This window comes from Stegostoma tigrinum, chromosome 9 (genome assembly GCF_030684315.1).
Source record: "Stegostoma tigrinum isolate sSteTig4 chromosome 9, sSteTig4.hap1, whole genome shotgun sequence".
NCBI lineage: Eukaryota > Metazoa > Chordata > Chondrichthyes > Orectolobiformes > Stegostomatidae > Stegostoma > Stegostoma tigrinum.
The window spans coordinates 47,264,065-47,277,258 of record NC_081362.1 but is presented as its reverse complement, the minus strand read 5'-3'; the positions used below and the strand labels follow the sequence as shown (position 1 = coordinate 47,277,258).

Below are 13,194 nucleotides of genomic sequence, written 5' to 3'. Positions count from 1 at the left end.
TGCACCCTTTCCAAAGCTTCCACATCCTTCTTATTATGCGGTGACTAGAACTGAACGCAATACTCCAAGTGCGGCCACACCAGAGTTTTGTACAGCTGCAACATTACCTCTTGGTTCTGGAACTCGATCCCTCTGTTAATAAAAGCTAAAACACTGTATGCCTTCTTAACAGCCCTGTCAACCTGGGTGGCAACTTTCAAGGATCTATGTACATGGGCACCAAGATCTCTCTGCTCATCTACACTACCAAGAATCTTACCATTAGCCCAGTACTTTGCCTTCCAGTTACTCCTGCCAAAGTGCATCACCTCACACTTGTCCGCATTAAACTCCATTTGTCACCTTTCTGCCCAGCTCTGCAGCTTATCTATGTCTCTCTGCAACCTACAGCATCCTTCGTCACTATCCACAACTCCACCGACCTTAGTGTCGTCTGCAAATTTACTAACCCATCCTTCTACGCCCTCATCCAGGTCATTTATAAAAATGACAAACAGCAGTGGACCCAACACCGACCCTTGCGGTACACCACTAGTAACTGGTCTCCAGGATGAACATTTCCTATCAACTACCACCCTCTGTCTTCTTTCAGCAAGCCAATTTCCAATCCAAACTGCTATATCTCCCACAATCCCATTCCTCCACATTTTGTACAATAGCCTACTGTGGGGAACCTTATTGAACGCCTTGCCGAAATCCATATACACCACATCAACCGGTTTACTCTCATCTACCTGTTTGGTCACCTTCTCAAAGAACTCAATAAGGTTTGTGAGGCACGACCTACCCTTCACGGAACTGTGCTGACTATCCCTAATCAATTTATTCTTGTCTAGATGATTATAAATCCTATCTCTTATAACCATTTCCAACACTTTACCAACAACTGAGGTAAGGCTCGCTGGTCTATAATTACCAAGGTTGTCTCTACTCCCCTTCTTGAACAGGGGAACCACATTTGCTATCCTCCAGTTGTCTGGCACTATTCCTGTAGACAATGACGAGTTAAAGATCAATGCCAAAGGCTTGGCAATCTCCTCCCTGGCTTCCCAGAGGATCCTAGGATAAATCCCATCCGGCCCAGGGGACTTATCTATCTTCACCCTCTGTAGGATTTTTAATACCTCTTCCTTGTGAACCTCAATCCCACCTAGTGTAGTAGCCTGTATCTCAGTATTCTCCTCGACAACATTGTCGTTTTCTAGAGTGAATACTGTCAAAAAATATTCATTTAGTGCTTCCCCTATCTCCTCTGACTCCACACACAACTTCCCACTACTATTCTTGATTGGCCCTAATCTTACTTTCATCATTCTTTTATTCCTTAAATACCTATAGAAAGCCTTAGGGTTTACCCTGATCCTATCCGCCAACAACTTCTCATGTCTCCTCCTGGCTCCTCTGAGGTCTCTCTTTAGGTCTTTCCTGGCTACCTCGTAGCCCTCAAGCGCCCTAACTGAGTCTTCACGTCTCATCCTAACATAAGCCTTCTTCTTCCTCTCGACCAGAGATTCCACTTCCTTCGTAAACCACGGCTCCCGCGCTCTACTGCTTCCTCCCTGCCTGACAGGTACATACTTATCTAGGGCACACAGGAGCTTTTCCTTGAATAGGCTCCACATTTCTAATGTGCCCTTCCCCTGCAGTTTCCTTCCCCATCCTATGCTCCCTAAATCTTGCCTAATCTCTTCGTAATTGCCTTTCCCCCTGCTATAACTCTTGCCCAGTGGTATACACCTATCCCTTTCCATCACTAAAGTAAACATATTGTGATCGCTATCACCAAAGTGCTCACCTACTTCCAAATCTAACACCTGCCCGGGCTTATTACCCAGTATCAAATCTAATGTGGCTTCACCCCTTGTTGGCCTGTCTACATACTGTGTCAGGAAGCCCTCCTGCACACACTGGACAAAAACTGACCCATCTATAGTACTCGAACTATAGTGTTCCCAGTCAATATTTGGAAAGTTGAAGTCCCCCATGACAACTACCCTGTCTCTCTCACTCCTATCGAGAATCACCTTTGCTATCCTTTCCTCTACATACCTGGAACCAATCGGAGGCCTACAGAAAACTCCCAACAGGGTGACCTCTCCTTAGACTAGACTAGAAGACTAGGACTAGAAGAAAGTGGTCGGTTATGTTCAGGCAAGACTTTAAAGTCAGTCAGGTTTTCAAACAGAAAATTGACAAGGAAAGCATCATTATGCACAGCAAAGGAAGGCTGCAGGATGTTAATCAGGATGAAACTTTCAACCTTAGCAAGTGCCTGTAACAAGCAGTAGCAGATGAGGTGCTGATGAAAGAAACCCAAACAATATGTAATAGATGAATGGTTCTTTATTGCTATTTTACATTGCTGACGAAGTTGAAATTTTGCCTGTTTTCGTTTAGTCAAGTAGGAGAAATTAATGAACTGGAGCAAGTATGCCGAGTTCATTGTTAAATGAAGACAGGTTTCTCTAAATAAACTGATCTTGATCATACCTTTCTTCTATGTATCTTCACGTGCTGTAAAATAAAACAGCTTAACAATTTCTACCTGGCCTCATCTTATGAAGTAATTTAGTCTGTCTTTAAAGAAATTGGAGGACCACCTTATCGAAAGAAAGTAAATTAAGTTCATAAATTGAAGTTAATTTTACAAATTACATCATATGGTGGTGTATTTTGCAGTACAGGCACATTAGCAATGCAAGATATTCAGGCCACTTGTAGAATTGACTAACACTATGACATTTCAGTTGCCTTTATAAGTGACAAAATTGCTCACCGCCTCATACTTTATATGAGTTCTTCATCTCTGTTGTTGTCTTTAATTTTCTCAATCTATGAAATTGCTTCACTTACTTATACTGATGCTTATGAATTGCAACTGATTTATAATACAATTATGTTGTTACATTAACTTGTTACATTTTTTAAAATTACTTTAAGTTAAAAGAATTTATCATTTTGACCTCAATTTTGCTTATGTGTGGCATCTGTAGTGTGCACCATTTGGTCGATACTTTTCCTCACTCAGCCTTTAGTTTGAAACACTTTTGTACTCCACGTTACTGACTGTATGAGTGTGGAGAATGGGACATTTGATTTGATTTGATTTATTATTATCATGTGTACCAAGGTACAGTGAAAAGTGTTGTCCTACATGCTTTACAGGCAGATCATAGTATACAAGTGCATCAGGGTAACAGAACTGAATGCAGGATAAAGTGTTACAGCTGCTGAGAAGGTGCAGAGAGAAGTCTATTCACTAGTCTGATAACAGCAAGAAAGAAGCAGTTCTTGAATCTATTCCTTTATACCTTCTGCCAATGGAAGAGGGTGCATGAGAACATAATTGGGAGGGGTCTTTGATTATTTTGGTTGCTTTACTGATGCATTGGAAAGAATATTTAAGAAGATTAAGTTTCTCCCTCAAAGTTGCCACCGAAGTGGATAAGGCTGTTAAGAAAGCATATGATGTTTTGGCTTTCATTAACAAGGGGATCGAGTTTAAGAGCTGCGAGGTTATGCTGCAGCTGTACAAAACCTTGGTGAGACCACACTTGGAATATTGTGTCCAGTTCTGGTCGCCCTACTATAGGAAAGATGTGGAGGCTTTGGAGAGGGTGCAAAGGAGGTTTACCAGGATGCTGCCTGGACTGGAGGGCTTGTCTTATGAGGAGAGGTTGACTGAGCTCGGACTTTTCTCTCTGGAGAGAAGGAGGAAGAGAGGTGACCTGATCGAGGTGTACAAGGTAATGAGAGGCATGGATAGAGTCGATAGCCAGAGACTTTTCCCCAGGGCAGGATTGACTGCAACAAGGGGTCATAGTTTTAAGGTGTTAGGAGGAAGGTATAGAGAAGACGTCAGAGGGAGGTTCTTCATCCAGCGAGTTGTGAGCGTATGGAATACTTTGCCAGTGGTAGTCGTGGAAGCAGAGTCATTCGTGACATGTAAGCGACTGCTGGACATGCACATGGACAGCAGTGAATTGAGGGGAATGTAGTTTAGGTTATTTTATTTTTGGATTAGGATTTTTCCACGGCACAACATCGTGGGCCGAAGGGTCTGTACTGTGCTGTACTTTTCTATGTTCTAATAAATGAAGTCAGTGGTTGGGAGGCTGGTTTGCATGATGGATTAGGCTGTGTTCACAACTCTCTGTAGTTTATTTTGTTTTGGGAAGAACAATTGCCATACCATGCTGTGATGTGTTCAGATAGGATGCTTTCTATGGTGCATCTATAAAAATCTGCAAAAGTCTTTATGGATGTCCCAAATTTCCTCAGCCTCCTGAGGAAATATATGCATTGCTGTGCTTTCTTGACCATAAATGTCAACATGGGTGGACCAGGACAGGTTGCTGGTCATCCTTGCTCCCAGGAACTTTTATGTTTTCCACCATCTTCACCTCAGCACCATTGATGCAGACAAAGTCATGCCTTCCACTCCACTTCCTGAAGTCAATGTCCAGCTCCATCATTTTGCTGATATTAATGGAGAGATTGTTGTCTTTACACCATGCCGCTATGCAGTCTATCTCCTTCCTGTACTCTATCTCATTGTTGTTTGAGATCTGACCTACAACAGTGGTATTATCAGCAAACCTGGGGATTAGATTAGATTCCCTACAGTGTGGAAACAGGCCCTTTGGCCCAACAAGTCCACACCACCCCTTGGAGCATCCCACCCAGACCCATCCCCCTATAATCCACACACCCCTGAACACTATGGGCAATTTAGCATGGCTGATCCACCTAGCCTGCACATCTTTGGACTGTGGGAAGAAACTGGAACACCTGGAGGAAACCCCAACAGACACAGGGAGAACGTGCAAACTCCACACAGACAGTCGCCCAAGGCTGGAATTGAACCTGGGTCCCTGGTGCTGTGAGGCTGCAGTGCTACTGAGCCACCTTGCCACCCTGTTGGAGTTGGTGCAGAATTTGGCCTCACAGTCGCGTGTATATGAGAAGTATAATAGGGGGCAGCGTACATAGCTTTGTGGACACTGGTGTTGAGGATTATCGTGGAGGAGATGTTGACACCTATCCTTATTGACTGCGGTCTGTTTGTCAGGAAGTCAAGAATCCAGTTGTGATTATGGTGGCTGCCAGAACCAATGGTTTATCTGCCGTAACTAATATAATGTAATGGTAGAGAAAGAAACAAGATTAGAGGAGGAAAAGGGTTGCAAATTATGCAGAGAGAACAAAGGGGGAAAAAGGTGATGTTAAGAGGGAAAGAATAAAAAGGAAAAGTACAGCAAAATTTAGAAAAACAACAAAATTCAGGTTCTTAAATCTGCTCGACTTTATACCTGTGGAGAGCAGATTCTATCTTCAGAATTTTACAGGCCCACCCTAATGGATTTGTAGGCCAGTTAAATCACCCAGGTTGCCCTCCTACCCACCCTGTACCTATTCACAATTTTATTTCATGAAATATAGTTTATACTTTAGCAGGACACCAAAAAGAGGAAAACAAAACTCTTACAGTTTATTTTAAAGTACTGTGAGAAACATGGGATCTTTAAAAAAGCTAAGCGCAGCCTAAGGAGGAGAGGAATAATAGGGGCAAATCCAGGCTGTAGTGTCATTTGCAAGAAAAGCAAAGATTGATATTTATAGAAGCTGTGTAATAATGCAAATACTTAATTTGAAAAAAAAATTAAATTAACAATGTAATTGTGCATTTTCATTCTCTTGGATAGCATTTTGGGAGATGAGGTCCTTGGAATTTGGCCACGCAATGCTGATAAAGCAGATGTCAACTGCGCTTGTGTGTCTCATGCTGGATTAAACTTAGTGTCTGGTGATGATTTTGGTTTGGTGAAGCTTTTTGATTTTCCTTGCACTGAGAAATATGTAAGTGAAATTTTAAAATATTTAATGTGTCAGTCACAATTTATTTATGCAATTCTGATTTTGTTTAATTGTTGATGTAAATTCCAAATGTAACCAGATACTTGAAATGCTGTAGTCACGAATGATCTCAGAACTGAAACTCCTGGACCTGCAGAGAGATGGCAGAGCAGTATAATTATTATGGTTTAGCTAGAATTGGAAATCATAGATGGAATGCTTGAGACCGTACTGCCTATTTTCAGGAAGAACGTCTGAACCACAAGTCAGTCAGGCAGTAGCAATGCCACCAATGGGCATTCCTCTGCAATCAAGACCCTGAGCGAGTTGTCTCATCCTCTGAGAGCCACAGAGCAATCAGAGGCCAGCAGTTCTGGTTCCAGTTTTTGAATTAGGTTGTCCCTTTAATCGAAGAAAGTCTGCTTCCCTGAATTGATAAGCTAACTACATAGTTTTAGCTGCCATGCACACTGAATGGCAACAGGGCCACCTACAACTTGGCTAATACCAGTTACAGTGGGATGAAGTTTTTAAGTGGTAATGCAGTGACCTCAATTAGCAGTGAGGCAGGAATATCTGGCTTCCTCACCCAAACCTTAATTCTGGCAGAAATTAGAATGGTGGGAATGTTTAGCTATGCCACCATCTCACCTAATTCATGCCTCTCCTACCTTCAAGCTTGCTACCAGTGAGAGCAGATTTTACTACCAAAGATGAATACCTTTTTTCCCTAATTTGCCAAAATTCATCACAACTGAAGGGTAGGTTTCTTTCCATGTCCTTGAAAAGAAAATAGAAACAGGACTAGCCATTCAGTTCCTCAAACCTGTTCCCCTATTCAGTGGGCTAATCTCTGTTCTGAATCTTAACTTTACTTACCACTCCCAGTTACACATTCCTTCCTACACATTCACATTGAGATTGATAGTTTTCTACCAGTCTTAAAGATTTCAGTTAATCCATATTTTTAATTTTTTTTGTGAGAAAGTGTGCCTTAATGTAAAATAGTGCTTTTAGACTGCACTCTAAAACAGTCAAAATCTACTTTCAAAATATTGCTCATTTTGCACAACCCCCACTAGGAAATGATTTCACATATCTACCTTATCAAACCCATTTGTAACTTTAAAGATGATGAGCTCATTCCTTTCCAGTGGGGACGCAGCAACATTAAATTCTTTAAAATATTTTTGATCAGTAGCCACTCAGCCAGGATAATTAGTTCCATATTTTAAGGTACTGCTGCAATTTTCCTGGTACCCTCCTTCATTGACACTCAACTAATGTCACTAAGGTAATGATCTCTGTAAGTGAACCTGAGCTTGATGGAGTTAGGAATTCAGCAGGCTGTTAGCTCGAAGTCCCACCCTGTTGCACCTGGTGGCAGAGCAAGGGCCAAACAGTTTTAGGTTTAATTGAAAAGTTATTTTTCATTGGTGTAGTTTTCAATTATTAATTAATAATCATGAATGTTTTGTTTATTTTTCATTAGGCGAAACACAAGCGATATTTTGGTCATTCTGCTCATGTGACCAATGTACGCTTTTCATATGATGACAAGTATGTAATCAGTGCTGGTGGTGATGACTGCAGGTAAACTATTTATTAGTGTTTGCAGAGAATACCAATAATTTTTATCATAATTTTACAATAAATTCTGTACTAATCTCCAGTAATTCAGAAAAGTTTAAGTTCTTTAAATTTAAAGTAATGATGAATATTCTTTGGTGGTTGTCTGAAGTTAAATATCCATATGTTGTGGTAGCATAATCATTATGTTCCTGAATTAGACATCCAGAATCCCAGAGTAATAATTTGAATACATGAGTTTAAGTGTGGAATTTAAATTCAGTTAAATAAGCAAAAATGCTAATAGGGTAATGGTGACCATGAAAACTATCAGATTATTGTTAGAAGTTATCTGGTTCACTAATGTCCATACAGGTATGAAAGTATGACAGTTTAGTCCAGCATAAATGCTTGGATGCTGAGAAGTGTAGAGGAACAGAAGGACCATGAACTGCAACCCTGAAGATGACTGAGCAGGCAGACAAGATGATTAAGATGGCAGACAATATATTTTCCTTTATTAAGAAGAAACATAAGAGCTGAGGGACTGTGCTAGAACCATATAAAACACTAGTCAAACTACACCTGGACTACATATGCAGTTTGGGTTACTGCATTATAGGAAACACCTGATTGATTAGAGAGAAAGCAGAGACAATTTATGAGGTTGGTACCTGCACAAAAGAATTTTTGTTGTGAGAAAAGATTTGAGAAGCCAGGGTTGTTTCTATGGAATGTAGGGTGCAAGTCACAGCTGAAATATACAAAATTATGAGAACTCTGGATAGGTTAGAAAGCAGTATCCTATTTCCAAACTTTAGTCCATTACAAGGTGTATATATTCAGGAGGCTCAGAAGGAAATTTGTAGATAGTGGGTATCTGGAACTCAGTGCCTGAAAAGATGAAAGAGGCAGAAATCTTGACAACTTTTAAAATGTCCTTGATGTGAACTTTAAGTGTATTAATCTACAAGGTTATAGACTAAGAGTTGGAAAGTAGGATTAGATGTTTGGCATAGAGACAGTGCACCAAATGGTTTCACATTATATATTTCAATAATATATGTTTAGGGAATTGCTACTTTATTATAAATCCTTAAGTATGCATCCAAGAAGCAAAGATAATGAATATTTAGGTCAAATTTTACTAACATCTTTGACCAGAAACTGAACTGGGCCAACCATAATATAATTACGGTGGCGTCAAAAGCTAATTCCTTATAGCCTGCCCACCATTTACAAAGTACAAGTCAGGAGTGTGATTAAATATTCTCCATTTGCCTGGATGGAAACAACACTCAACAACTCAGCACTGACTACAACAAAGCAAATCGCTTACTTGGCATCCCATCCTTCAACATTCATTCCCTCCATCACTGATGTACAATAGCAGCAGTGTGTGGCATCTACAAGATGCTTGGTAGTACTCAGCAAGGGTCTTTCCAAACCGACAATCTGTACTCTTAAAAGATCAAGGGCAGCAGCTGCATAGGAACACGATACCTGGGAGTTGGCCTCCAAACTATACATCATCCTGATATGGAAATATATCGCCATTCCCTATTTGTCACTGGGTCAAAATCCTGAAACCTCCAACCTAAAAGCACTGTGGGTGTACCTACTTCACCTGGATGGCAACAGTTCAAGAAAACCACCTTTCTGAGGTCAAAAACCGATTGACAATAAATGCTGGGCTAGCCAGTGATCTTCATGCACCATGGTCAAATATATGAAAATATGTAAATAATACTCACCAATCAAGTTTTGATGTAATGGCTATTTTTCTTTGAAAAAGGGAATTCTACAATGTAGGAATGGTGATCATCTGCCCTTTCGTAAGATGGAAAATGTATGATTTGAAGTACTGGTATTTTTACTACTTCCCCTAAAATGTAACTCGCTGCTATATCTAAATGTTGTGCAGTTCTTGAATTTAATTCTATTTCCCCAGAATTTGTTTTGAAGACAATATTCAATAGAAAAGGCTTTGTATACTGTAGATTCTGTATAGTTTTTACTACCTAAGTGCTATAGAATTTTTTTTGCTAAATATTTTAGCTATTAAGATGGCATTTTCAACATAAATTCTCAGTAAACTAATACAATTATGTGCACATTTTTTTTATTTCCAGTATATTTGTATGGCGATGTCTTTGAAGGAGGAACATTTTCCAATAACCTTCTCATTTAATAAATGGAATCTTAGATGCCTCAATGGCAACTTGGCTGCTATAAAGCAAAAGTGCTTTAAGATGCATATACTAAAAAGGATTCTGTGTGTTTGTTTAAGATTTCCTGTCTACAGTACATACATTGTGATTGTGAAGCTCATGATGTGAACGTCACTGACGATGCTGAAAATGAGAACAAAATAGCACATACATTTGGAAAAATTACTTAATGGTCATTTTAAGCTTTTCAAATAAAACTAAGGTTAGCCAGAGTCAAAAAGGTCACTTGGATAAACAGCTTTTAACACACGATCTCCTTGATAGTTGTTTACGTATTGCAACAAATGCATGTCCTGTGAACCAAAAGCACTAGTGCATTATAGAAGTGATTATCAGAGTGATTTTGAAACATTGTATTCCAGCAGAATGCAATATCACTCTGCAACAAGAGAAATGCTGCAGAATTTAGTTACAAGTTTACATGTACATTTTTATTCAGGTTAAAATATTCTAAATATTTTTGTTAATATGGAAGCATTTAAAAATTTATCCAGTTCTTGAAAGTGCAGTAGGCTCAAACTGTTTCATAGAATACACGATGCTGCTTGTATTAATGACTGCTAATAGGCAGAAATACAGCTCATTTGACATGTTCCATAATGGTCTTTTCATCAATGATTCTATGTCTGAATTCAGGGGAGTTCAACTGAAGTGAATTTTAATACCAATCTTCATTAGAATTGTAATAAGAACAGAAAACTTTTAGCAAGGGACAAGGAATTATCAATTGGTTTCTAACATAGTCTGGATTTTCTTTTTTGCAGCAAGATAAATGGTGGGCAATACTTCTGCCTGTCTTTCCTACCTCATTATAACCTAAGCCAACTTTTTTGTTAACATGGCTCACAGTTCAGGCACTTAGCAAGCTTTAATTACAAAGAAAGTGTCTTTTGTTCCTAACGCGAGAAAATCTGACATTTTTGCAGCAAAACTAAAGTCTTGGCGACCCACTTAAAAGGGCCAATGTAACATCAAGGATGACAGATTTTAAGACAGTTTTTATGTTTTCACTGAGGCTGTCGCCAGGAGGATTAGGCTAAAATATAAAGCAAATCACCAGTATTACTACTAATTCCCAGAGTCTACTATGCCTTTCATTTGGCAGTCCCAAGAAATGCAAATAATAGAAGCTGATGAGAATGGAGTTTGTTGGTAAGGCAGGCTGTCAAGATCTTCTCAACATTTACATGCAACAAGTCGTTAGAATGTAGTCTACAATTTTGCTAGACTTTGTACAAATGCAAGGTGAATTGGAGTTCGGCGGCACAAAGGTAACAGGCCTTGTCTTCCAATCTTGTTTCGTCTTCTGCAGCTTTGCTGCCCAATTTCTGGCATCAAGGAGGAATGTCAAGCCCTACATCCCTTCTTACATGTCAAACTGCAGTTTTCAATATTGCTGAGTATGTTGTTGTAAAGCCCACAATGTTTTTCACACATTAAGATCAACAGCTTGAAAAGTGCCAAACAGGAATTATTCAAGCTGGGATTCCGGTTTCATTTAAAAAGCTAAGTGGTGAAATGGAAGACAATGTGTTGTACTTGTGTAAGAGTAAGACCAAATTGATAGAAAAACTTTCTTTAGCCAAACCTATCTCTGTGTGGACTTAATTCAGTGGATCTGCATGAATGGAAAGAATGCTCCTCACATATCAATAGAATCTCAAGTAGGAACAGCATCATGGTGATATCTATCTTTCATAATAGAAAACAGAAGCAAAATCATTTTGTGGAACTGTGGCAGATTTTTACAATTTTACAAAAGATCGTGGATTTTAGTTTCCTTATATTTTTGTTTAGGCTTGCGAAAGTAGCTTTTCTAGTCTGTGCCAAAAATATGTTTCTAGTTTTCAAATTCAAACACATACACAGTGAGGAGTACCACTAGTGCTAACTATTTTTAGGTCAAATTTTAAACAACCTTAATAGAAAGCATCTAGATATCCAGACTTGTATCTTTTCCAAATCAGGTTTCCATCCTGTGTGAATGGGTTCCTCTAATTACTCCTAACAGTACACCTCAGATACCACTTTTGTTCCTCCTATGCAATTGAATCCTTTTATGCCATGGGTATCCTTGGATGTAACTTGTATTTCATAGTTTATCACTGATGAGCAATGGTTAACTGACTTGAAGTCCTATGCACAAGTGCCTTTGTATAGAAATTCTACATAATCAGTTATTTTTAAAAATAGAAATGTTGACCATTCATGGTGCTATCATATCTGGAAAGACTGAAATAAAACCAGGGCTGTCTCTAATCTTGAGTTTGAATTTTAAACAACGTATAAATCATATCCCTACTGCATTTTGTTTTTGTTTATAGTAGTTTTGATGTTCAGTTTTCAGAGGCATGACAAATTCTGAAATTTTTTGCAATTCTTTGCATTTAACAATTTGGAATTAAATGTATTGGTTGAGAGTTATGGATTTTTTTTAACATTACCAAATTAAAAGAACATATTTACCACATGTGCGGCATTTTAACCATTCGTACCAGAAATAAATATGCAAAAGTTGCTAATTTTGGTGAATCTAGAATATATAAAATGACTATGAATCATGGTACATCAGACTCCAATTTTCTCATTAGACACAGCATAATCCCTCTGACTGAATGATGTGCCCATTGTGCAATGGCCTGGTACACGGAGTCCTCTGTGAAACTTAAATTCCTAATAATTTAGGAAGTATAATACTTTTCAGCATCTTTAGTTGACTATGATATTACATTTCAGCTTTACAAAAATGTTCATGTTTCAAGAAATATTGCCTTATAATGTTTAAGGATGTGGGTTAAATTGGTGTCTAAATTCTGCAAGCCAAAGCTCACTGTGCAGTGGCCACTAGCATGGTGGTTTCAAACTAATTTTGAATAGTTTATACAAATATCAGATTAATTATGGTAGTAAACAGAGTTTGTATTATTAATCATAGTCTGTATTTGTGCTAATCTTTTTGCCTTTCAACGTTTAAAGGTTATGAAATCAAGTTTTTTTAATGTATCCAAATGAAAGTGTATAACTGAGTTAGCAAAGTGTTACACAGTAGAATAAAATGGCAATATAGTAAATATCCATGCAAGTACCTATAACATGAAATGGTTATAAACTGCAACTATATTAATTTTGATTCATTTTGGAAAATATAGTTCTTATATAATTTTTGTATTTGATTTTTAAGTACTGTAAATATTTAAATAAATTTTATACATTGTAACAAATATAAAGAAACTGCTTCATGCATGAAATTATTTTTAAAATTTTCACAAGATTCATGATTGTATGTATTTAAATTAAATATGGTTTGCATTTGGCCAGTGCACTATCAAATTCTCTGAACATGTGGTCAGTTTCTTTTTATATACTGAAATAAAATCATGGTTCAATTTTCAGTGTTTTAGTATATGATATCCAACCACTATTTAAAAATACTGCTACCAAAGTTGTCATTAGGTTTAAAGAAAATGCAAGTTGTGACTCTCTGGATAGCACTCCAAGTCAAAGATTTCGGTTCAAGTCTCACTTAAGCACCAGAGGA

The 13,194-nt window shown here is 38.3% G+C and overlaps 1 protein-coding gene across 1 annotated transcript in view; it reads left to right on the top strand.

Moving 5' to 3' along the window:
• The window catches only part of LOC125455104 (echinoderm microtubule-associated protein-like 6), a 428,800-nt gene extending 416,063 nt beyond the window's left edge, over positions 1 to 12,737 (top strand). The window contains exons 39-41 of the mRNA XM_048536679.2: positions 5,706 to 5,859; positions 7,349 to 7,449; positions 9,558 to 12,737. Of these exons, the coding sequence (XP_048392636.1) occupies positions 5,706 to 5,859; positions 7,349 to 7,449; positions 9,558 to 9,582 (280 nt within the window). The 3' untranslated portion in view covers positions 9,583 to 12,737. The remainder of the gene's footprint in view (positions 1 to 5,705; positions 5,860 to 7,348; positions 7,450 to 9,557) is intronic.
• Positions 12,738 to 13,194: the final 457 nt, after the last annotated feature.